This window comes from Myotis daubentonii, chromosome 18 (assembly GCF_963259705.1).
Source record: "Myotis daubentonii chromosome 18, mMyoDau2.1, whole genome shotgun sequence".
NCBI lineage: Eukaryota > Metazoa > Chordata > Mammalia > Chiroptera > Vespertilionidae > Myotis > Myotis daubentonii.
In genome coordinates this window covers 43,661,027-43,684,133 of record NC_081857.1, presented here as the reverse complement: position 1 = coordinate 43,684,133, position 23,107 = coordinate 43,661,027, and the positions used below count along the sequence as shown (strand labels likewise).

At 54.3% G+C, this 23,107-nt stretch overlaps 4 protein-coding genes and 1 long non-coding RNA gene across 7 annotated transcripts; 3 read left to right on the top strand and 2 right to left on the bottom strand.

Moving 5' to 3' along the window:
* Nucleotides 1-16: 16 nt before the first annotated feature.
* Nucleotides 17-761, top strand: LOC132220856 (histone H2B type 1-C/E/F/G/I). The gene has a single exon (XM_059674510.1). It carries the CDS (start codon nt 41-43, stop codon nt 419-421), a length of 381 nt encoding a protein of 126 aa, XP_059530493.1. The 5' UTR covers nt 17-40; the 3' UTR covers nt 422-761.
* A 945-nt stretch (nt 762-1,706) lies between these two features.
* LOC132220875 (uncharacterized) lies at nt 1,707-4,985 on the top strand. The gene is made up of 3 exons (XR_009449877.1): nt 1,707-2,035; nt 2,372-2,444; nt 4,726-4,985. It is a non-coding gene; the product is annotated as an uncharacterized LOC132220875 (long non-coding RNA).
* A 1,389-nt stretch (nt 4,986-6,374) lies between these two features.
* LOC132220830 (histone H1t-like) lies at nt 6,375-8,028 on the top strand. The gene has a single exon (XM_059674472.1). The coding sequence runs from the start codon at nt 7,238-7,240 to the stop codon at nt 7,868-7,870; it is 633 nt and encodes a 210-aa protein (XP_059530455.1). The 5' UTR covers nt 6,375-7,237; the 3' UTR covers nt 7,871-8,028.
* Nucleotides 8,029-10,606: 2,578 nt separating this feature from the next.
* LOC132220867 (histone H4) lies at nt 10,607-11,225 on the bottom strand. The gene has a single exon (XM_059674526.1). The coding sequence runs from the start codon at nt 11,214-11,216 to the stop codon at nt 10,905-10,907; it is 312 nt and encodes a 103-aa protein (XP_059530509.1). The 5' UTR covers nt 11,217-11,225; the 3' UTR covers nt 10,607-10,904.
* Nucleotides 11,226-16,420: 5,195 nt separating this feature from the next.
* HFE (homeostatic iron regulator) lies at nt 16,421-22,517 on the bottom strand. 3 transcript variants are annotated; one of them, XM_059674454.1, is made up of 6 exons: nt 22,206-22,517; nt 20,685-20,942; nt 20,167-20,442; nt 18,321-18,596; nt 17,869-17,894; nt 16,421-17,098 (listed from the first exon to the last, which is right to left on the bottom strand). In XM_059674454.1, exons 1-6 carry the CDS (start codon nt 22,303-22,305, stop codon nt 16,802-16,804), a joined length of 1,233 nt encoding a protein of 410 aa, XP_059530437.1. In that variant the 5' UTR covers nt 22,306-22,517; the 3' UTR covers nt 16,421-16,801. The 3 variants fall into 3 exon arrangements, with proteins under 3 accessions (XP_059530437.1, XP_059530438.1, XP_059530439.1); XM_059674455.1 differs by having other exon boundaries at nt 16,960-17,098; nt 17,869-17,988; nt 22,206-22,511; XM_059674456.1 differs by lacking the exon at nt 22,206-22,517 and adding an exon at nt 21,499-21,716 and having other exon boundaries at nt 16,960-17,098; nt 17,869-17,988.
* Nucleotides 22,518-23,107: the final 590 nt, after the last annotated feature.

The following is a 23,107-nucleotide window of genomic DNA, read 5'->3' as shown; positions in this document are numbered from 1 at the left end:
CTCCAGCCGCATTTTCCTCCAAGTCTCTTGAGGCTTCAGAATGCCGGAACCAGCGAAGTCCGCGCCCGCCCCGAAGAAGGGCTCCAAGAAGGCGGTGACCAAGGCGCAGAAGAAAGACGGCAAGAAGCGCAAGCGCAGCCGCAAGGAGAGCTACTCGGTGTACGTGTACAAGGTGCTCAAGCAGGTGCACCCCGACACCGGCATCTCGTCCAAGGCCATGGGCATCATGAACTCGTTCGTCAACGACATCTTCGAGCGCATCGCGGGCGAGGCGTCGCGCCTGGCGCATTACAACAAGCGCTCGACCATCACGTCGCGCGAGATCCAGACGGCCGTGCGCCTGCTGCTGCCCGGCGAGCTGGCCAAGCACGCCGTGTCCGAGGGCACCAAGGCCGTCACCAAGTACACCAGCTCCAAGTAGACGCGCGAGCCCGCGGCCTCACTCCTGACCCAAAGGCTCTTTTCAGAGCCACCCACATTTTCCGAAGAGCGCTGTAGGCAGAATCTTGAAAAACTGCGTGATCTAGTTGGGGCAAAGCTCTGAGAGTTGGTTAAAACAGGTCCTACAGGTCCAACCACAAACGTGCTGTGGGCTGGGAGATGGGGCCCGCCCTTATGTACGTGTGATCCTTGCTCCCGGCCAAGACTTAAGCGCAAAGTAACTCACTTTTCCAAATCTAGCATGCGGTCTCCCCACCTTGGGTTAAGTGGTGCTTTCTGTTAGGAACATGGGGGGTGTCCGGCTGGTGTAGTTCAGTGGATTGAGCGCCTATGAACCAAGAGGTCCGGGTTCGATTCCTGATCGGGGCACATGCCTGGGTTGTGGGCTTGATCTGCAGGAGGCAGCCGATGTGTGTCTTTCTCACTGATATTTTTCACTTCCTCTTCCTGTCTACCTAAAAGTCAAAACATAAAAAAAATGAACGATGTAACTAAATCATAAATACTTAAAAAAACATGGAAATGGTTACAGGAAATGAGGTTTACAATTACAAAAACAGGCTTTTACAATTTCGGATAAAATGCTGTGTGATTTAGAAGGATCCTGTGGTTTTTTCCAAGATCGATTTGGCACTAGGCAGGGGTCTCCGTTTGCAAGCAGCTGTCTCCTCACAGATGCCTGGGGACGGGTGTCACCTGGCCTCGTTAGGGTGGAAACGCATGTGCAAGGCCCTGGCCGAGGCCCCATAAACCCCACTGATTGCTTCAAGTTCCAGTGTCTAGCGCCTCCAAAGTGCGTGCCTCCATCGCTCTAAATTCCTGTGCTGTCATGTCCTCCCAGGTTAGGAGAGAGAAGGAAAAAGTCATTATAAATAGGACTAGAGCAGTGGTTCTCAGCCTTGGCTGCACATTAGAATCACCTGGGAATCTTTTTAAAATCCTGATTTCCGGGCCTCAGCCTCCGGAAATTCTGTTTCTTTGTGATGGGGCGGGGCCACAGCATTAGTGACATTCGTTTTCTTTTTTTTGTTTTAAATAAAATATATTTTATTGATTTTTTACAGAGAGGAAGGAGAGAGATAGAGAGTCAGAAACATCGATGAGGGAGAAACATCAACCAGCCGCCTCCTGCACATCCCCCACCGGGGATGTGCCCGCAACCCAGGTACATGCCCTTGACCGGAATCGAACCTGGGACCTTTCAGTCCGCAGGCCAACGCTCTATCCACTAAGCCAAACCGGTTTCTGATAGTGACATTCTTAAAATTAGTAAAATTCTTGTTCCCGGGCCATGGCCCCGCGTTCACGTGGGTAGCCCCCTCATTCACGTGACCACTCCCTCCTGGCACAGCCACACTGTGTTCACATGACTGTGTTAACGTGAAAATCGTCCCAACCTGTGAAGAATTTTGGGGTTTATTTGAGCCAAACTGTCGACACTTGCAGGGAAGCAGGATCTCAGTGCGTCGGGACAGTGCTCTGGAGATGGCGGTTTTCACCGTGTTTAATAAATCACCGTCAAAGGCAGAGACATGAGCGGGGCACATGAAATCTATTGGTGATGATGAGGGAGGCGGGAGAAAGCAAAGCAGAGGTGAGCAGGGGGGGACCCTGGGACCGGGTAAAAGTGAAATGATGGACGCAGGCTGCCTTTACGCAGGTGGGTGCAGGGGAGTTACAGTCAGCAACGAACACGCTAACAGTCACAGTGAGGGAACCTGTGGTCTCCGCCCTGGTAGCTAGCTGTGCCCTGAGGGGTGGGGAAAGGGAAGTTACTAGTTACCCTGACTTTCCCGAGGTGTGTTATCTTAGATGCAAAAGGACAACAGGCTCAGGAAAGACAGAAGTTGGTCTTTGTCAGGGAGGACACTGGCCTAGGACATGACTATCCACCATAAGCTGCTTTTTAATTAAAGGTTTTTAATTTCAGACCCTCCTCTGTGGTCACTTCAGGTCTCTGGAGTTGGCAAGGCCTCCAAGCAGGCCTTCCCGGAGGTAGTCAGGTTAGCATGTGGCCCCTTTTTTCATCCACAGTAGGAATTTCCTACTATTTGTTAATACAGTGAATTCAGTAAAATATGTATTGTCTTATTTATGCTGATAAGGTAAGTATACTTTGGAACTGGAGTTATCATTGCATGAGCTCATGGCTATATTCTAAGCTTTGTTATGGCGCTGGATGAAAGGCAAACACAAAACACTAACAGGAAGAGGGAAGCAAGAACTGAAGTGACTGCCAACATGTGCCCTTGTCGAGCTGCAAATCGTTTTTAAGAAACACTGATTTCACTGAACGGAATCGAACTAATCTTTGAAACTGATTATTCTCATTGAGAAAAGCCAATTAAATATTTGGAGACATTTCGGATTTCAAGTATTTCTTATGTGTGATTGCCCTCCTCCTCTAATATACAGATGACTCAATGTGAGAAAGAGACTCAAGTCCACATGGGCACTCCCTTTATGAAACCAAAGTGGGGGAGGCCGGGCTGAGATATTTTGATGCCAGAAATGGTACAACTGAGGCTGAGCCCCATCGCTGGTCACCCAGAGGCCGGCAGCTGCCACGACTCCCCCAGCACCCTAGAGTTTCGGAAAAGCACTAATTGTTTTCTGTGCCACTTCTTGGTTCCGCAAGAACAGATTGCTCAAAGGAAGCTCTTTTCTACAGAAAATAGTGTACGGCTGTATCTTGTTCCTAGACAGTCTGCAGATTTTTTTCTCCCCTCTTTCTATTTTATAAATTATCTTTTAAAAATTATTTTTACTTTTAATCCTCGCCTGAGGATATTTTCCCATTGATTTTTTTTTTTTTTTTTTGAGAGAGAGAGAGAGAGAGAGAGGGAAAGACAGAGAGAGAGACATTGATGTGTAACCAGGGCCCGGGCTGGGGAGGAGCCTGCAACCGAGGTACTTGCCCTTGACTGGAATCGAACCCTGACCCTTTCAGTCCACAGGCCGATGCAATATCCACTGAGCCACACCGGTTGGGGCTGTAAATTATCTTGTTAACATTGTTGGGTGAAACCAATCTATTGCTTTCACACCTGTTTGCAGCACAGGATGTGTTAACAATTAGCTAAATGTCGGAGTTACTATGACAACCGCACCGCTCTGAGCCTGCCGGTGTTAGTAATTACCCACTGGCGAAGATGGGGTGAGGGTGGAATGAGATAGCAGCTGTGAAACACAGACCAGAAACAGATGGTGCTAGCGCCTGTGCAGCATTGCTCCACCGCGAGCAAGTGTAGGCTCTGGGATGGGCCTGAACTTGCTTTTAAGATTTTCCAAATACCTGACCCACGGTGAGACAGGGACTTGCCCAGCGCACTGCCTGTGGCCTCATTCCTTTCTCTCTCTCTCTCTCTCTCTCTCTCTCTCTCTCTCTCTCTCTCTCTCTCTCTCTCTCTCCTTCCCCCGTCTTTTTGATTGTTTGTTGTTATTTTCTCTTCTTTTTTCTTCTTCTAGTTCCTCTCTCTCTTGTTCTGCAGCCAGATTTGCCCACACCCTGCTTTTCCGTCTCCTGCCTCCCACACATGCTGGGCCTCTGTGTTAGGTTCCCCTGCTCCCTCCTTCCTGCCTTGAAAACTCCTCCTCACCCTGCAGGCATCTGCCTGGCCCCGGCCTTCCCGGGAGGGTTCCAAGACCAGCCCCTCCCGTGGTTCTGGGTAACTGCCACACAGTTTCCACTTGATTGTCTTTGATTGTCTAGCTGTCACCCAATAGGGTCTGAGCTCGCCCAGAGAGTGGACGCTGACCTATGAACAAGGAGGTCTCGGACTGAAGGGTCCCGGGTTCTATTCCAGTCAAGGGCACATTCCCAGGTTGTGGGCTCGATCCCCAGTAGGGATTCTCTCATTGATGTTTCTATCTCCCTTTCCCTTCCTCTCTGAAATCAATAAAAAAATATTTTAAAAAATAGATTTTACAAAGATAGCTTAAATGTAAATACAGGACACTGACTAGATCATATTCGTCCTTTATTTAAGAGTGTACGTAGACTCAGGTGCTAGGGGTTGTGGGTTAGCATCCAATAGCTGTGTCCCCTGGGGAACTACCTCTTCTCGCCCTCCTCTCCTCATCCCCAAATCGGAGAGAATGAGGGGAGGTTGTCGCAGGTTAAATGCACTGGTGGCTCTACAGAGTGCCTAGCACAGTGCCTGGCACAGAACAAACCCCAGTGAATTGCCCATCACCATTATGGCTGCTACTCTCAGGGTCTAGTACAAGATCAGGTATCTGATGATTATAGAAGTGAATTAACCAACCTTTCCCTTTTCACAGGAGGAGCAAATGGGCTTTAGACACGTCTTTCCCCATCACTGGTCACTGCTGGACACTGTGCCATCTCACTAGCCAATGAAAATGAGAGATACTAGAAAATAAAGGCATATTTCTAACAATTGTGGAAGAATAATTAATAACCTGGCTTAAAACATCATTTTTTTCCTCTGAGTATAAAAATATTAAATGTGCCATTGTAGAAATTTGTGAAAAGAGAAATATATAAAGCAAATATAGGTATTGTGCTATATATATATATATATATATATATATATATATATATATATATATACAATTTTCTAGGAAATATGCTTAGAAACACAATTTTTATAGATGTTGCTATTTGTATAATTCGTCTTCTGTTATTGGCTGTTTAGCTTGAGTTCCATCTTTATGCATTATAGATCATACAAATCACACATCTTTGGACATAAATCTATGTTTTAATATTCAATTACTTCCTTTGGATAGAATTCTAGAAGTAGAAATACTAAGCCACAAGGTAAAATCATTTTCAAGGCTCTTAATACACATTGCCAACTTTTCATTCAGAAGGGCCATGCCAATTAATAATCCCAACATAATATGGAAATTTCTGTTACAGAACTCATATTTACACAGATTTTTTTTAAAGCACTGTTAACCTGATAGGCCAAATTTTTTGTGTGGAAGTTTTACTTATTTCATTATTAGCGAGGGTAATTTCCCCCCTCCACACATGTTTCTTAGCTATGACCCCATAAGAAATAATCTGCTGAAAAACGATGGACATAATTGTAATTGTTCCATGGGGAGGCACTATGTAAAAATAAATAGGATCTTAGGTTAAAAAACTACAACAACAAAATAAACACCTAATATTTATCGGGTGCCTTCTCTGCCCAGGACTCTGCTGGAGTAAAAAACTGTGTTTGGCTGCATTCAGCTGAAACTACTCTCACCTACCTTGTCTCTTTTATACACATTTTAAAATATATTCTTACTGATTTCAGAGAGGAAAGGAGAGGGGGGGGGGGACATCAATGGTGAGAGAGACTCATTGATCAGCTGCCTCCTGCAGCCCGTAATCCAGGCATGTGCCCTGACTGGGAATCCAACTGGGGACCCTTCAGTCCACAGGCTGAGGCTCTATCCACTGAACCGAACCGGCGAGGGCCACCTGATCTCATACGCCTCCTAACTTCCCCATGAGAAAGGTTCTCTTGGCTGTATCAAGACGACTGCAACAACGCACAACCCTTCTCTTGGAAAACCTCCTGCGTCTCTGCCATCTGCAGAGCTGCCAGTTCCTCAGGCAAGCAGGGGGGGCATCTTCCCAGGGTTCCCTCTGCCGCCCCAGGCCCCTGACCCCCTGCACTGCTCCCTCGGCAGCCTTCTGGGAGGCCCCAGCTTCGCGAGCAAATTCAGATCCTGACCTCTCCCTACGGTGAGTTCCAGGAAACGCGGAGAAACATCCTGGACAATTGTCCCCGTGCCTCTCGCCCCACAGCTCTGCAGACACACCTGCCAGCCCACGCCTGGGCCTGGTCTGGGTCTGAGGTTCCCATGAAGGTGACCTGATTTATTTTTAATATGTTTTTATTGATGTCAGAGAGGAAGGGAGAGAGAGAGAGAGAGATGATGATGATGATGATGATGATGATGAGAGCATCATGGATCGGCTGCCTCCTGCATGCCCCCTACCCGGGATCAAGTCCACAACCTGGACATGTGCCCTGATGGGGAATCGAATCACAGCCTCTCCTGGTTCACAGGTCGACACTCAACCCCTGAGCCTCGCTGGCTGGGCTGGGTGACCTGGTTCGGGCCCGGGAGACACCATGTGTGAGCTCAGTGCTACTGGCTCCATCCTCAGGTTCTCTGATCAGGCTGCAGGGACCCAGGGCTGGTTTTTGTCAGAAGCAACCCACACACCTCGCAGATTATGGCTGATCAGATTGTGTTTGTCCAAACAAGGGCAGACCCTGCAGCTTTTAGATGATTCTAGAAGCATCCAGTTCTGCAGGAGGCCTCTAAGAGATCTGTGTTAGTTCCTTCACACACATGCACAACTGTCGATGAAATTTGGGGCAGGACTCATGTCTTTTCTCCACTCCACCATTTGGAAGGTCACTGAGAAAAGGTGGGATAAGTCTCCAGCCAAAAAGCCATGTTACGTTCACAAGGGAAAGAGGAAATCTGGAGCTTCTCCGTGAATTTGCTGACAGTTGAGGGTTTTGTGGGGTCGTTTGGGCGTCTTGGGCCATTTTTCAGGAAAAGGTGAGAAGGCGTGTGCAGTCCAGCTCGCCAAGCACCCTCCGGCAGGGGAACCCGGCCCTTCTGTGCAGACGATTTTTGTGGGCTCCAAGTTTTGGGGGGAAAACAAACACAAACGCTCCTCCCCGCGAGGGGCGGGGCGAGGCCTAGGCGACGCACCAATCAGAGCACGCCCCGCCCTATATAAGGCGTGAGGGTCCCCCTCCCGGCGCTTGACCTCCTCCCTGGCTCTCCTCTGTGGACCCTCCGCCCTGTGATGTCCGAGACGGCCCCTGCGGACCCGGCTGAGCCTGGCCCGGCTTTCATGGCGAAGCCGAACATCAAGAAGCGAGGGAAGAAGCAGGTGGGCCTGGCGGGTGTGACTCGCAAGACGCCCAGCCCGTCGGTGTCCAAGGTGATCACGGAGGCCTTGTCGCTGTCCCAGGAGCGGGCGGGCATGTCGCTGGCCGCGCTCAAGAAGGCGCTGGCGGCCGCGGGCTACGACGTGGACAAGAACAACAGCCGCATCAAGCTGGTGCTCAAGAGCCTGGTGAGCAAGGGCACCCTGGTGCAGACCAAGGGCACCGGCGCCTCGGGCTCCTTCCGGCTCAGCAAGAAGGCGGCTCCCGAGCTGGTCAAAGTTAAGAAGGCCAAGGCCGCCAAGGGCAAGAAGCTGGTCTTGTCCCGGGAGTCCAAGTCCCCCAAGAGCTCCGGCGCCAACAAGAGAGCTCAGAAGCCGCGGGCCTCGGCATCCCCGAAGGCCGCCCGAGGCGTCAGGAAGGCGGCGGGGCCCAAGGGCCGGCCCCCGCGGAAGAGCCCGGCCAAGGCCAAGGCCGACAAGCCCACGGCCGGGAGGCCCAAGGCGACCCAGCAGAAGACCAAGCCCAGGAAGGGAGCCTCTAAGAAGTAAAAGGCCCATCTTCGAAAGAAAAAGGACACAAAACAAACCCAAAGGCTCTTTTAAGAGCCACCCAAGTCACAGTAAAATGGCATAGCACTGGGGGCTGCTGGAAGTTCATGGCCGCCAGGTCAACCTCCTTGCAAGCGTGCGATGAGATGTTTGGTTAGACGCGGACAGGCCTATTAGGACCCACATGTGCGCAGTTCTGCCTAAAATACTCCAACGATGCCGGGTTGTACCCTCTGCTAGAACACCTCATGCCTGTGTCAACTTCGGCTTTAGCGGAAGTGCCAGTGCTATGTAGAGAGAAAGGGGTGGAGAGCTGCCCACAGAGCCCCAACATACCTAAATTTTTCTTTAACGAGTGCCACATTGCGTTTTACTTTTATGAGGTGTCATCCTAATGGGGTTTTGTTGATTACAGAGAGGGAGGGGGGAGCATCAACGAGGAGAGTCGGCTGCCTCCTGCACTGGGCCCCACTCTGGGCATCGAGCCCACAACCCGGGCATGTGCCCTGACCTCCTGGGTCATAGGTTGATGCTCAACCACTGAGCCATGCCAGCTGGGCAAAAGGTTGTTTCTTAAGTCTGGTGTCCACGGGCATTGTAGGGGTCATACACAGACATCAAAGTGCCAGAATTTGGGTTATAAAGAATTTTTTTTACATCTTTAATGTTAAACTGGTTTTGTTTACATTATGAGTAATTAGTAAAAGTCACAAATATTTACAGTTGTCACAAGAGTATTGAAATGCTATTTATCCTTATTTCCATAGTATATAGTTACTATGCTATTGTCACATTTTTTAAAAGTTGGTTTGATACGATTACTCTGTTTAATATGATTGTGACTCCATGTATTTTATTTAGGAAGAGTGTATAGGTGGTGCCCCACAGGCAGAAAAATGCTAATCCTAGTCTTTAGGGAAATGTTGGAGGCTGCACAGTTGTTAGGATCTGCCTCAAACGTTTGTAAACAAAAACTGCTTGTATTGGAAAACGCTCCAAGTTAATGCATGTTTCTCATTTTAAAATTCGCTTGTTTCCACTTTGTGATTTGGCATTCTTATTTAAAATCATCATAAATATGAAATTCATACTGTTCATCCTATTCTGGGCCTTGGTGTTTGAGTGCAAAAGGATGTGCCACATCCTTCCAATTTGAGCATCTTCTCCAGGTGGCTCACTAGCTCCGACCCTTTCAGAACTCATTTGTACAACTGGGCCTCTAAGGAAAAGATTTAAATTGTGTCTCATATGAAAAACGACTGACATCATGGCTTCGGTTTGTGTAGAATCAGCCCCGAGTCCAAGCCTCGCTTGGATATGACACCAGTTTCCTTGGAGGCTGGAAATGTTCTGCCCTGGAAATAGGCTTTGGTCACCTGACAAGCGGTGGACTGACCTCGGACCCGCAGACCCTCATATCTCCCAGGAAAAGGGACCAACAACTGGCCTCATCCCGCCCTGCGGCGGGGGGTCTCCCAGCATCGCTCTAATCACATCGTCTATAACCTGTTCCTCGACCCCATGGGCCCCTGTGCTCCTCCGGCCTTTCAGCACCCGGCACACAGCAAGTTAACAGCAGCCAGGGCGGCGTGGCTCAGTGGTTGAGGGTTGACCTTGAACCAGGAGGTCACAGTTCAATTCCTGATCAGGGCACATGCCTGGGTTGCAAGCTCCAACCCCGTTGGGGGCATGCAGGAGGCAGCCGATCCATGATTCTCTCTCATCATTGATGTTTCTCTTCCCCCCCCCCTCTCTGAAATCAATAAAACAACATAAAAAGTAAACCCACCAAGGTTTTCCCTACCGTTCTGGGAACAGCAATTAACCCCTTTAGCCACAGAAAAATGGCCCAGTAATCCCAGCCCCGAAATTTAACCTGGTTTTCCGCCCGCACCGGGTATTGTCCCTGAGAGCTTGTCCCCAAGAGGCTTCATTGACATAACCGTGTATCAGGCCACAGGAACGAGCATTCCGGCCACGTCCAGCGGCCCATCGTGAGATGGTTCTGGAAATCTTCAAACGGCCTTTGGTTTTGTTACAGAAAGCGAGTCTGGATTCAACCTGAGGACGTAACACCTTTTATAACCATATTGTAATGTTTGAATGGTCCATAACAACAAAAAATTCTCCACCGTTTATAGCTGGCACATTTAAAATGGAAAACGAAAAAATAAAAGGAAAAATGAATAAAAAGGAAGAACAGCTGGGAGCCCTGGAAGTGGGGTGGGGGCGGCGCCTGAGAGCTGGTGCGGCAGGATCTCTCACTTCACAAACGGAAGCCGGGCCGGCAGGGCGGAGGGAGTTAGAGACCAGAGTTAAAGCCCCGACCCCCTCAGTCAAAGGGAATTTACAAACAGCTTGGCCTCGGGCTTAGGGAGGGGCCGGCCTGAGAACAGAAATCAGCAAAGGTCATTACCTTTACACCCAAACCCTGGAAAGAAGGGGGAGGAGTGAGTTCACAGTGTGAAGGGCTTTCCCGACATCGCCCGGGGCAAATCGGTCAGGAATTAACACCCAGCCTTTCCGTTCAGGTCGAATTCTAAGCAGTGGGTTACTGTGATCGTCTCACTGCACCTCACACACCGGATTTTAAAGTCTATTCAACTCCCCTTCCCCCGCCTTTCCCCCTCCCCCTTCCCCCTCCCCCTCCCCCCCTAGGAACCAGGTGGACCGCCCTCGCAGGGCCCCGCGCCACAGCAAACTTCTCCCCAACCACGGCCTGTGGTGGTTATAGAGTAAAGCCCCAGCCAGGAAAGTTAAAGTGGGGCCTCCAGGAATTCATATCCTCCGATGAGAGCCCGAACCTAGCGAGGACCTCTCCCATTTGCTTGCTCCTGCGGGTCACCCCATAAGTCCCCGCTCCCTCCCGCTGAGCCGAGGGCGCCGGCGCCCTGCGAACCGAAGATTAAGCCGCGCAGACATCAAACCTAAGTGCCCACAACTAAACGAGCACCGGAGCGCGCACAGCTCTTCCGAGAGGGAGTGGGCGGCCCTGAAAAGGGCCTTTGGGGGGGGACGGGGCGGAAGGACGGGCTCAGCCGCCGAAGCCGTAGAGGGTGCGGCCCTGGCGCTTGAGCGCGTAGACCACGTCCATGGCCGTGACCGTCTTGCGCTTGGCGTGCTCCGTGTAGGTGACGGCGTCGCGGATCACGTTCTCCAGGAAGACCTTGAGCACCCCGCGCGTCTCCTCGTAGATGAGCCCGGAGATGCGCTTGACGCCGCCGCGCCGCGCCAGGCGCCGGATGGCGGGCTTGGTGATGCCCTGGATGTTGTCGCGCAGCACCTTGCGGTGGCGCTTGGCGCCGCCCTTGCCCAGGCCCTTCCCGCCTTTGCCGCGACCGGACATGGCTGCAGTGGCAGTGAGGGTTCGCGCTCCACGCAGCCCTTTAAATAGAATGTGTGCGGACCTGATTGAGAACTACAGGCGCCGCGTTGTTTTTTTTCTAAATTGCGTCATCGCGGGGGCGGAGCGAGGGGGAAGAGATGAGCATCTCAACGTTGTGATTGGCCCGTGAACCTGGGCTTATTCGGGCTGGAAGGGGAGGAGCAGATTTCCTTGAAAAGCTTTCGTTTCTTTTCTGTCTGAATGTTTTTTTCGTGCTAGTTGATAAATTGGGTCCATTTTCCTGTTGTGTGACGAGGGAAAAGGTTCGCTCAATCTTTTTATTTCCACTGAGAAACGAGTACACTATGTAATGGTTCCCTGGGGAATGTAGACATAATAAGGATGGTGGATTTGTCGGTGGAGGGACTTTTCCATTTAGTCCTTGTAATATTCCCGTTTTAAAAGACGTATTTTGACGGCTTTTTCTCTTTTGGAGAAAGTGTAAGCCGGGCCATGAAGAAGCTCTGGGCCCAAGGGTCTAGTGTTTGGACAGATGGAAAGGCTGGCAAAGAATTGAACATTAAACCCTCTTCCTCTTCTTCAGCATTTGAACATTTACAAGTTGACTCCTTTGTATGTAAGGCCTGAGTCGGGGAGCATAGCGCTAAACTCCAACAAGCAGTTGTCTGGACCCTGTTTCTGGCCCGCACAGCTTTGCCTGCAATTCCTAACCAGCTCCCTTTCCTCCTTTATTAATCCCTTTCAACCTTTTTAGAGACAAGAATAAACGTTTTGTAGAACTGGGGATTAAGTGTTGGGGAGGGCTAATACGTGATTAAGGTCATCACAAAGCCCTCAGGGCCTTCCCGAGAGGCCTTTGATGGGGTTATTGGTATTGTAAACAAGGCTAAGCAATTTTTGAAATCTCCCACTGAGTCACTCCAGTTGAAAGGGGAAAAAAAGGAGGCACCTCTCCCCATTCTGGTTAGTAAATAAATGCCTATTTTGGAAACTTAGAATGAGACTGTTAATGTAAAAAAACAAACATGCAAACCTGTAAAGAATTTTTTGAGTTTATTTGAGCCAAACTGTAGACAATGGCCAGGAAGCAGGATCTCAGTGGATTGGGATCGTGCTCCGGAGAATGGCAGCTTTGCACCTTGTTTTATACATTACAACCCAAGGAGGAGAGGTAAGTGGGTGACAGAAATCCACTGGTGATGGATTAGGGAGGGATTGGATAAAAAGTGAAATGATGGACACATGCTTCCTCTGCACAGGTGGGTACAGGGTAGTTAAGGGTCAACAATTAACATGATAACAATAACAATGAGGGATTTGTGGTTCCAGTCCTAGCACTATTCGTTATGCCCTGAGGGGTCCAGAAAAGGGAAGTTACAATTTACCCAGACTTTTCACAGGTGTTATCTTAGGTGCAAAAAGACTACAGGCTCAGTAAACATCGAAGATGATCTTTGTCGGGGAAGATACTGGCCTGGGACTTGACACCCACCGTAAACTTCTCTTTAACTAAAAGATTTTAATTTCAGACCGTCCTTTGTGGTGACTTTAAGTCTTGAGTTTGCAAGGCTGTCACGCAGGCCTTCCCTGAGTCAGGTGAGCATGTGGCCCCTCGTCCCCAAGACTGGCCTGAGAAGGACCACAATCATCAGACTCCCCTCAGAAGAGAGGGGAGGCGGGGGGAGAGGGGAGGGACAGAATGACCAGGAGACAGGGAGGAAGCTCTGCGTGGCACATGCTTTTTGTATCGCTTTTGAGCTGCCCCAATGGTTACATTCTTCCTCCCCCAACTGAGAGTTGTTAGGGCCCCGACTTTCACTGCCCCCGCCCCCCGCGCCCCAACGCCGCCTACACACACACACACACACACACACACACACACACACACACACACACTGTAACCGCAGGAGCAGCTCAGAGGGTCCGCCCTGCGCAGGTTTCAGACACAACAGACCCAACCGCAAGGCCTGCCGCCGCGCATGCGCAGAGGAGAGAACTTGGACCACCCGCCGCACCCGAAACCACGGACTCCAGATGGGCCGGGAACCTAAACGGGGAGCCCTTTCTGAAGCCGAGTCCACTGTCCAGGCCTCTGACCATAAAGAGCCAAGTTCCAAGGTCCTCCCGTCGAAACGTGCCCGCCAGGCTTCTGCATCCTGTCCCCCCTGAACCTTAAAAACCCTAATACAGAGGCCGGCGGTGAGGCCCATTAGGTCCCGGGCCTCCGAGGCTGGAGACTTGCAGATCAATAAACTTTTCCCACTCCACACCCTGGCCTTTTGAATTTTGGCTCTTCCCCTCCCCCTCACTCCCCCCCCCCCCCCACACACACACACAAAAACAAACTAACTGGAAGAATTTTGGCTTTTTAAAAATGTTTTTCTCCTTTAGTATAAAGACATTACCAATTTTTTCTTTATATATGTGTGTATATATGTATATACATATATTGATTTCAGAGAGGAAGGGAGAAGGAGAGAGAAACATCAGTGATGAGAGAGAATCATTGATTGAGACCTGCACCCGGGGCCTGTGCTGCGATGGGAAATGGATCCTTGACCTCCTGGCTTATAGGTCAGCGCTGAGCCACACTGTCCGGCAGGTGTCTTGCTTTTTTAAGTGTGTGTGTGTGTGTGTGTGTGTGTGTGTGTGTGTGTGTGTGTGTGTAAAGAATGCCTCCAGTACATGCTGTTATTATATAACACATTTTTGCTCATACCGCCCAGCAGCCCTTCACCAACTGGGCACAGATGGCCAGTCTTGTTTGCCTCTGTCTGAGTCCAGCGATTCGCAGAGCTGGTGACATTTCTTATTTCCTCCAATTTCCAGGCACTTTTCTTCACCGGGGATGACCTCCAGGGCCCCAGCCCCAGCTCCGGGTGTCTCAGGGCCACTGTGCTGTTGGACTGCGGCCACCAGAGGACGCCCATCTCCGCAATACCAGGCTTAGTAGGCGGTTTTGCCAGAAGCCAAATAAGTTAACAGCATTCAGCCTGGCTGCCCTGGCCCAGTGGGTGAGCTTTGACCTATGAACCAGGAGGTCACGGTCACCACACAGGCCTGGGTTGCGGGCTCGATCCCTACTGGGAGGCCTGCAGGTCAATGACTCTCATCATGGATGTTTCTATCTCCCTCTCCCTTCCTCTCTGGAAAAAAAAATAAAAAAGATTTTAAAAGGTGAAGTTTTGGTTTTTCAAATGCAGTTGACTGGAAGAACTGATGAACGAGGCCAGAAAAATTAAGCTAAGAAAGACTGAAAGACAATGGAGATTTTTAACATCAGCTGTAAAAAATGGACAATGAACAGGTCCCAGGGGCAGATGGTTCACAACTGTGTTCCTGTAAAGACTAGGGAGGGTGTTTCTAGAAACCTCAGCCTGTGAGATAACGCCAATAGGAAACAAACGGCTGCCTAGTTCATTGTAACATCCTGAAGGGGGTAGAAGGATGCTTCTTGGCCGAAGCTGTGGGGACAGGAGAAATACATACATGTACATACATGTACAGAGAAAGCATGTGTCCTGTGCGTCCAGCATGGGTTGGAAGGAAGATCGTTACTGGATGCCAGGCGTTCCGGCTCGGGGTGCTCTGCTCCGGAGGGAGACGCTGTCCTCCGGCAGTTTCCGCTCCTTCCAGCAAGTAAAGGAGACAGGGACTCACACCCAAGTGAGTCTCACAGAAGGGAGGCGGAGCCAAGGCTTAGCCCCACGGTCTGGTCCGCTCCATGCTGATGCCTCGTTCCGCAGTTGGCGGAACCTACCGGGTGGGGTCAGGTCAAGCCCATCTGGTTAGAGCTGCGTCTGCAAAACACTGTTGTGCATGTGAACACTTAGCAAGAGCTGCCCAGACCTGAGACCCTTGTGGGAGTTAACAAAATAACCAAGGTGTTGCTATTGAGATGGTAATATTTCTGGAGCAAAGAAAAAACAGTGAAGTCATCTATCAGGGTTTAATGAAAATAGTCCATTGCTGGGGTCCAACCCCAGCAGGTCCAGGGGTTCCCAAAGGCGTAGATGGAGTCGGCGAAGAAGGAATGACACGGAGACAGCGTTCAGTTGATCAGCAGCCTAGCCAGGATCTCTAGCCAGGATCTCCAGTCAAGTTCTGGTCTGGATCTCCAGAGAGGTTCTGCTTAGGATCTCCAGAGAGGTTCTGTCCAGGTTCTCCAGTCAGGTTCAGTCACCAGGTTCTAGTCAGGCTCTCCTGCCAATCTCCGCAGTCAGGTTCAGTCCAGGATCCCCTGCCATGATCTCTCGCCAGGCTTTGCCTCCAAGCTCCGAGGCCAGTCCCTGTCCAGGATCCTCTGGCATGCTCTCGCCAGCGAAGTTCTTCTGTCTCTAGAGAACGTTCTGTGTAGGTTCTGTGCCTAGGCTCTGTCTCTCTTGGTCCTGTCTTCCAAGCCCTGTGTTCTCAGTTCTGTGTTCTGAGTTCTGTGTGTTTCTGTCTTGTTACATCTGTATTTATACCAGTTGATTCAATCCTATCAATCTCTATTACAAAGGTTAGGGCGTTTCTTATCTCCATTCCAGGGAGTAAAGATTATGTAGTTTAAGCATGATTGTTCATAGTTAAAGGGATTAATTACCCGCCTGGCACTTAGTTGAGGGGTTTTATTCCCTCCCTAACTTCAGGGGAAAATCCCTACCTGGGGATTCAACCTTTCTAGGAGAGGTGACCTTGGTTAAAACACAGCGCCAAGAAGGTGAGCAAACATATAAAGAACAGTATGCCATATATGCCAGGTCCCTTGAAACAGCAAGCATGGACCGGCTCCCGGCAGTCCATGAAACAAATTGTAAGGAATTTAGGAGTACAAAGTTACCCCAGATAACATAATCCTAGATAACAGAAGGGTAACATGCAAATTGACTGAACAGCAGAATGACCTGTCGCTAGGATGCGCACTGACCACCAGGGGGCAGACACTCCGTGCAGGAGCTGCCCCCCTGGTGGTCAGTGCGCTCACACTGGGGGAGCTCTGCTCAGCCAGAAGCCGGGCAGCTGTGGTGGCGGGAGCTTCTCCCACCTCCAAGTCAGCGCTAAGGAGCAGCGAGCAGGCGGGTGGTAAGGAGCGAGGGCTCCCCGACTGCGAGAGGGCTCAGGCCGGGCTGAGGGACTCCCCGCACCGAGTGCACGAATTTTCACGCACCGAGCCTCTAGTAAGTATATATATGTAAGGCTGAAAAACCCAGCAGAAAAAATCATGCAGTACTCAACACAGTTCATCATGCATTTATTAAAATATGTGCATTGGATGCTCTTTATATCTTCATACAGCAATAAGACTGAGGAGCACACATTATTCGTAGAGATTATCATTGGCTAGTGGAATGATAGTTTCAAGTTAATTCCTTTTCAACGTTTCTATAGCAAGCACATGTTACATGTATCTTTATCCAACTGAAAAAAATAGTTGAGATCTCTTTGCCCAAATTGGGTTCCTACCAGCACACTTTTGAGCTATATTTGGTCTCGTGAGGTACCTGCCGTCTGAGACAGAAGGCCTCGTGCCACGGCTTTGCAACCAAATATATGCAGCAGCAGCAAGAAAGCACAGGCGAGCCCAGGCCAGTGTGGTTGAGTGGTTAGAGGGTCACCCCTTGCACCAAAGGGTCACATGTTTGATTCGTGGTCAAGGGCCGGTGTAAGGACCCAGGGCCGGTGTAAGGACCCAGGTCCTCTCCATAGAGGAGACCAGAGGGCGGGGACAGAGGGGCCGCTGGAGGACAGAGACGGGGAGGATCGAAAGGAAACGGGTCCGGGAAGTGTGTGCACCTGCGCACATTCGCGGGAGGAGGCGGGATGCCCTGAGAGAGGCCGCAGGGGTCTGCAGGCTGCACCTCATTCACGGTCGGCGAGGACATAGCTCCCCAGGGTGCCTCCTGCAGAGACAAGAATCTGGGCATCACCTTCCCCCTCCCTCACCTCCCTCATCTGCTCACCTCAACTCTGACCTCTCCCTCCCCAAGGAATACATTTTTAAAATATCCTATCCTATATAATAAAAGGCTAATATGCAAATCCACCGAAGGAAGAACCACCAGTCACTATGATGCGCACTGAGCACCAGGGGGCAGACGCTCATTGCAGGAGCTGCCCCTGGTGGTCAGTGCGCTCCCACAGGGGGAGACCCGCTCAGCCAGAAGCCGAGCTCACAGCTGGCGAGAGCAGTGGCGGTGGTGGGAGACTCTCCCACCTTCATGGCAGCGCTAAAGATGTCCGACTGATGGCTTAGGCCTGTGGGGAGTGGGCCTAAGCCATCAGTCAGACATCCCCTGAGTGCTCCCGGACTGTGAGAGGGCACAGGTCTGGCTGAGGGATGACCACCCCTCCAACGGACCCTCACACCCCAACCCGGAGTGCACGAATTTTGTGGACCGGGCCTCTAGTCTATATGTTTTTATTGATTTCAGAGAGGAAGGGAGAGTGAGAGAAACATCAATGATGAGAGAGAATTATGGATCAGGTGCCTCCTGCACGCCCCCTACTGGGGATCGAGCTTTCCTTCTGCGGAAACCCTATCATTCCTGTTCCCCCAGGGGAGCCAGTGCCTCCAGGGAGCAGGTGCCCTGGGCCCTCCCCACCCCCGGCCCTGCCCATGTCCTGCAGAAGCCCCACACCCTGGGCAGACCTCCTCCATCTTCCTACTCACGGGAAGCCCGCCTCCTCCGCAGGAATCTGAACAGAACCCCAGTGAAGAAGATGACGATGACGACACCCATGAGGGTCCCGCAGGTGACGCCAAAGACCAGGGCGCCCGACATGGAGGGCTCTGAAACGCAGCAGCCAGTGGGCGCCGGGGAAGCCGGGCCCAGGGCACCCCTCCCATCCAGGGCACCCCTCCCATCCAGGGCACCCCTCCCATCCAGGGCACCCCCTCCCACACAGGGCACCCCTCCCGCCCAGGGCACCCCTCCCATCCAGAGCACCCCTCCCGCCCAGGGCACCCCTCCCATCCAGAGCACCCCTCCCGCCCAGAGCACCCCTCCAGCCCAGGGCACCCCTCCCGCCCAGGGCACCTGCCCCTCCCAGGGCACCCCCTCCTGCCATGTGGACCCCTCTGTCCCATTCTCGATGGGTGTCCTCGCCCCGGCTGGCCCGTACCCCAGGTGGCAGCGAGGGGCTGCTGCAGGCCGGGGTGCTGCACCTGGCAGGCATATCTCTGCTCCTCCCCAGGGGGCACGGCCAGGGCCACCTGAGCCTGGTAGGTCCCGTCCCCGTTGGGCAGCAGGTCCCCGGGCTCCGCGTCCTTGGCGTCCAGGGGCTGCCGGTCCTTCAGCCACGTCACGGTGACGTTGGGGGGGTAGAAGCTCAGAGCCTGACACCGCAGAGTGGTCGCTGCCGAAGCCACACGGCGCGTCACCCGCACTGAGGGGGGCACTGGGGGAAGGAGGAGCGTGTGGGGAGGGGACCCCGCCACCCTCCCCAGGAGCACCCCGACTTTCACTTCCCTTCTGCTCCGTGTGGGAGGCAGGACACCCTGCACAGGCCCCACTGCAGACACCCACGTGTGTCCCCCCAACGTGCCAAGCCCTGGCCGGTGTGGCTCGGTGGGTAGAGCATCGCCCTGCGGACCAAAGGGTTCTGGGTTCGATTCCAGTCAAGGGCACATAACGTGGCAGCCCAGGCCCTGGCCCTGGTTGGAGTGGGTGTACGAGGCAACCCATTGATGTGTCTCTCTCACATTGATGTTTCTCTCTGTCTCTCCCTCTCTCTTCCCCTCTCCCTAAAAATCGATGGAAAAATATCCTCGGGTGAGGATTTTTTTTTAGTGTTTTATTGATTTTTTACAGAGAGGAAGGGAGAGGGACAGAGAGTTAGAAACATCAATGAGAGAGAAACATCGATCAGCTGCCTCCTGCACACCCCCTACTGGAGATGTGCCCGCAACCAAGGTACATGCCCTTCACCGGAATCGAACCTGGGACCCTTCAGTCCGCAGGCCGACGCTCTATCCACTGAGCCACACTGGTCAGGGCTCGGGTGAGAATTTTTTTAAAAAATGTTCCAAGATGCTCTCCGAGGCGTGTCCCGGGAGGAGTCATGCCCCTCAGCCTGGGGCGCTGTCCCTCCTGTCGGATGCCCACCCCTGGCCCGTCTTCCGCGCTGTGAGCCTATTGGGTTGAATCCGGTAAAACCACCTTCACGGGCATGAAATGACTGCATGCGCCTGTCGGCCATCTCCCCTGGCTCAACCAGCAAGTGTTCTTTTAATATATGTAACTATTTTCATGTGTTTTTATTGATCTTTAGAGAGAGAAGAAGGGAGAGGGGGAGGAAGGGCCAGAGGTATTCTTGTAAGACAGTGGCCGGCAGGGCCCATGGCCATGCGCTGTGAGACCCTGTACTGGCCTCAAGGCTGCGGCCACTCTGACTGGCTGCCTCCTCGCCCCCCACCCCCATCCCCCGCTGCCGGGTAATTTCTTGTTTCTTTGGTTTTCCTGTGATAGTTGGCGTTTCTGATCCTAAAAGGCACACATGCTCGCAGGCCCCGGGTTCTTGGTTAAATTGAGAGCAGATACATTGTTGGCTACATGCAAGGTGAACCCGGAATGACAGCCAGGGCTCATGGCCGTGTGACGGTCCCACGGAAACGGTGGAGCCGCCCGGGCTGGGGTGGGTCTGTGGTCAGAGCGGCGGCGCCTGCACCTAAGGCTGCTGGTTGATTTCCAGCCACGGGCACGTACCTGGGCTACAGGTTTGATCCCAGCCCCAGTAGGAGTGCGTGCAGAAGGCAACCAATCCCTCTCTCCTCTCTCTCTCCTCCCTCCCTTCCACTCTCTCTAAAAAAGCGAGGGAAAAACATCCCCAGGTGAGGATGAACAAACCAGCAAAGGGTGGTGACCTTAGCGCAGGAACCTCAGCTCCACCGGGAGCCGCACCGCCTTGGCCGCCGGGAGACTCCAGCGCCAGCTGTGCCCGCACCCCCTCCACGGCGCCCCCGCCATACCTTGCCGGTCCAGGACCCCGGTCCCCAGCTCCAGAAGCCGCCCCAGCTGCTCGGGGCAGAGCCTCTCCAGGTAGGCCCGGTTCTGCCTGGCCCGGATCGCGTTCTCTTCCCACTCCATCTTGGTGGCCCAGGCCCCCGGCTCCGCGGCTCTCCAGCTCAGCGTCTCGGGGCGGAACTCCAGGTGGTCCTCGCCGTCGTAGCCGTATTTCCAGAAGCCGCTGGTGCTGTTGTCCGCCCCCACCGCGCAGCCCAGGGCGACCTGCAGGGTGTGGGGCCCTGGCAACACCCCCAGATTCGTTACTGAACGAACCAAAGGCGCAGGCGGCTCTCTCCTCCATCCCCAGGACCCAGGGACCTCAGGAAGCAAACTCCTTCCTTCCTCCATGCCCCCCAGCACCCCAAACCTCCTTCCTGCCCCCCAACACCCCAAATCTCCTTCCTGCCTCCCCGGGACCCCAAATCTCCTTCCTGCCCAGAACCTCCACGGCCCGGCCTCCCCTCCGCCCGCCCTCCCGCACCCGAGCTGTGGTTGCGGTTGTCCATGATGGTCCAGAAGTCCAGCGTGAACATGTGGTCCCAGCCTTTGAGGCTCTGGCTCAGCTGCAGCCACAGCGGGCCGGCCGCCCTGACCCACGGGGCGCGGGGCTCCGCGCGGCGACTCTCGTGATCGTAGAACACGAACAGCTGCTCGTCCACGAAGCCCGCGGCCTGGAACAGCGGCAGCCCCAGGTCCGGCTCCGTGGCGCCCATCAGCAGGTAGCGCAGCGAGTGCGGCCCTGGGGAGGCAAGAGGCGGCCATCAGCTGGGAGCGCAGCGAGTGCGGCCCTGGGGAGGCAAGAGGCGCCCATCAGCAGGGAGCGCAGCGAGTGCGGCCCTGGGGAGGCAAGAGGCAGCTGGGGCCCGCGGGACGGGGCGCGGCGGGAGCCCGGGGCTGCGAATCAGCTCCCACCCGGGTCCCGGGGCCCCGCCTGTGCAGATGCGGGAGCTTCCCTCCCTCCCAGCGCCTGTCCCGCCGCTCCCGCCGCGGGCCCTCCCTGTGCCCAATGTGGCCGCCACCCCGCTGCCCGGCACGGCCGGGCGGACAGGCTTCCCGAGGGCCAGGCTGAGGCCGGGGCCCAGCACCGAGCAGGGAGCGGGTGCTCAGAGCACTTAGCGCCGCCAGAGGCCGAGACGCGCTGAGCAACAGCCTCCAGCCACGCCCACCGCGAAGGTCAGGAGCCCCGGCGACCACGGGCCAAGCTGACCTCTGACCTCTCACGGCGGGGGGGGGGGGGGGCGGGGGTGCCCACATCGCAGGAAGGTCAGGGCGGACCCAGGGGCGCATGGACGCACCTCTGCCTGTGCCCCCGCAGGCTCGCCCTCGGCCCCTGGGAAACTAGCCTAGTCCTTCCTCGGCGCCAGGAAACCCGATCCCTAAAGTCTCGGGGTCCGGGGAGTCCTCCCCTCCCGGCCCCCCCGAGCGCCCGTGAAATCAGCGCCCGAACCAGCCCCGACTTCCGCAGAGCGGAGCGGACGCGGTCCCGCGCGGGCAGCACCCTGGGCCCTGCTCCCTGGACCCAGAGCCGAACTTCAGCCCCCAAATAGGAGGAAGTTGTGTTTCCAGGCGGAGTAACAGTCAAGTGCCGCACAGATTCCTAACGGGGGGCGGGGGCGGGGGGGGGACGCCCAGCCCAGGTGCGGAGCTCAGGCCCCCGCCGTCCGCCTGCGCACACGCCCCCCGCGCCCGCCCTGGACGCGCCCCGCAAGGACACCTCGAGGGCGGGTGGCCGTGAAACGGGACGCAACCGGCAGGAGAGACGCAAACCCGAGACTCGCTAGGAACCTGCCGCCGAGCTCGGCCTCCGGGAGCCACTCGGGGTCGAGGGGGGTGGGGGAGCGGCGCTGCGCGCGATCCGCAGGGCGGGGACCGCGGGTGGGGACCAGGCTGGGCGCCCCACGGCCCGGTCCTCCCGGGAAGGTTGGGGAGGAGGTTGCGCGGGGCCGACGGCTCCCCGCAAACTCGGCGCGCCCCCGCTCCTCCGCGCCCCCACCGCACTCACGCGCTCGGGCCTGCGCGTCCGCGGCCCGCACCCCGGGCGCCTCCAGCGCCGCCAGCGCCCCGAGCAGCAGGATCAGCGCGCGCCCGGCCGGCGGGCCCATCGCGGGCGGCGGGGGGGACTCGGTGCCCGGAGCAGTCACTCCGCGGCCATCGCCGCCTGCAAGTTCCTGGCCCGCGCAGGCCCTTTCCGGCCACGGGAGCGTGTGCCGCCCTCGGCCTGGTCTTCCTGCCCCCGAGCCCGCGTGGGGAACGCCCTGGGATGGATCCGCTGCGTCCCAGACTCCAAGCCCAGGGCAGGTTGCTGACCCGGGAAAGGACGTGTAACCACTTTCCTGTTTTATTTTTTAAAAATTGATTTCGGAGAGGAAGGGAAGGAGAGATGGGAGCGTCAATGGTGAGAGATTCATAGATCGGCTGCCTCCTGCAAGGCCCCCACCGGGGATGGAGCCCGCAACCCGGGCCTGTGCCCTGACCAGGAATCAAACCACAACCTCCTGGTTCCTAGATCGACGCTCAACCACTGAGCCCCGCCTGCCGGGCGTAATTCTTATTATTTTATTTATTATATGTTTTAGGAGGGAGCGGGGACACCATGCAGGGGAGCAAAGAACAGCGACCTGGAGAATGCGGCCCGGAGGGCGCCCGCAGCGGGCAGGGGTCCAGGCAGGGCCCCCGGAAGGGCCCGGTTCCAGGGGGGTCCCCCGAAGGCGGGGTCAGGAGCCGGACATCTCGATGCAGAGGAACATTTTCCAAGGGAGCGCGGAGGGAGCGCGGCGCAGCTGCGGGTGTGGGCGGGCTCCCCCAAGATGCGCTTCTCTCAGGCAGGTGCCCTAGCAACTCCGGATCACCTACCTGGGGAGACCCGAAAGCAAGAGGAGTGCTGAGAGCTGAAACTTTTTTCCC

What these genes read in the sequence shown, in the direction of transcription:
- LOC132220856 (XM_059674510.1), top strand. Translation starts at nt 41, where the DNA reads ATGCCGGAACCAGCGAAGTCCGCGCCCGCCCCGAAGAAGGGCTCCAAG.
- LOC132220830 (XM_059674472.1), top strand. Translation starts at nt 7,238, where the DNA reads ATGTCCGAGACGGCCCCTGCGGACCCGGCTGAGCCTGGCCCGGCTTTC.
- LOC132220867 (XM_059674526.1), bottom strand. Translation starts at nt 11,216, where the DNA reads ATGTCCGGTCGCGGCAAAGGCGGGAAGGGCCTGGGCAAGGGCGGCGCC.
- HFE (XM_059674454.1), bottom strand. Translation starts at nt 22,305, where the DNA reads ATGGGCCCGCCGGCCGGGCGCGCGCTGATCCTGCTGCTCGGGGCGCTG. An exon ending in GGACGCGCAGGCCCGAGCGC is followed by an intron (nt 20,943 to 22,205) that starts GTGAGTGCGGTG and finishes TTGCCTCCCCAG; the next exon opens with GGCCGCACTCGCTGCGCTAC. An exon ending in CGGGGTCCTGGACCGGCAAG is followed by an intron (nt 18,597 to 20,166) that starts GTATGGCGGGGG and finishes TCCTTCCCCCAG; the next exon opens with TGCCCCCCTCAGTGCGGGTG.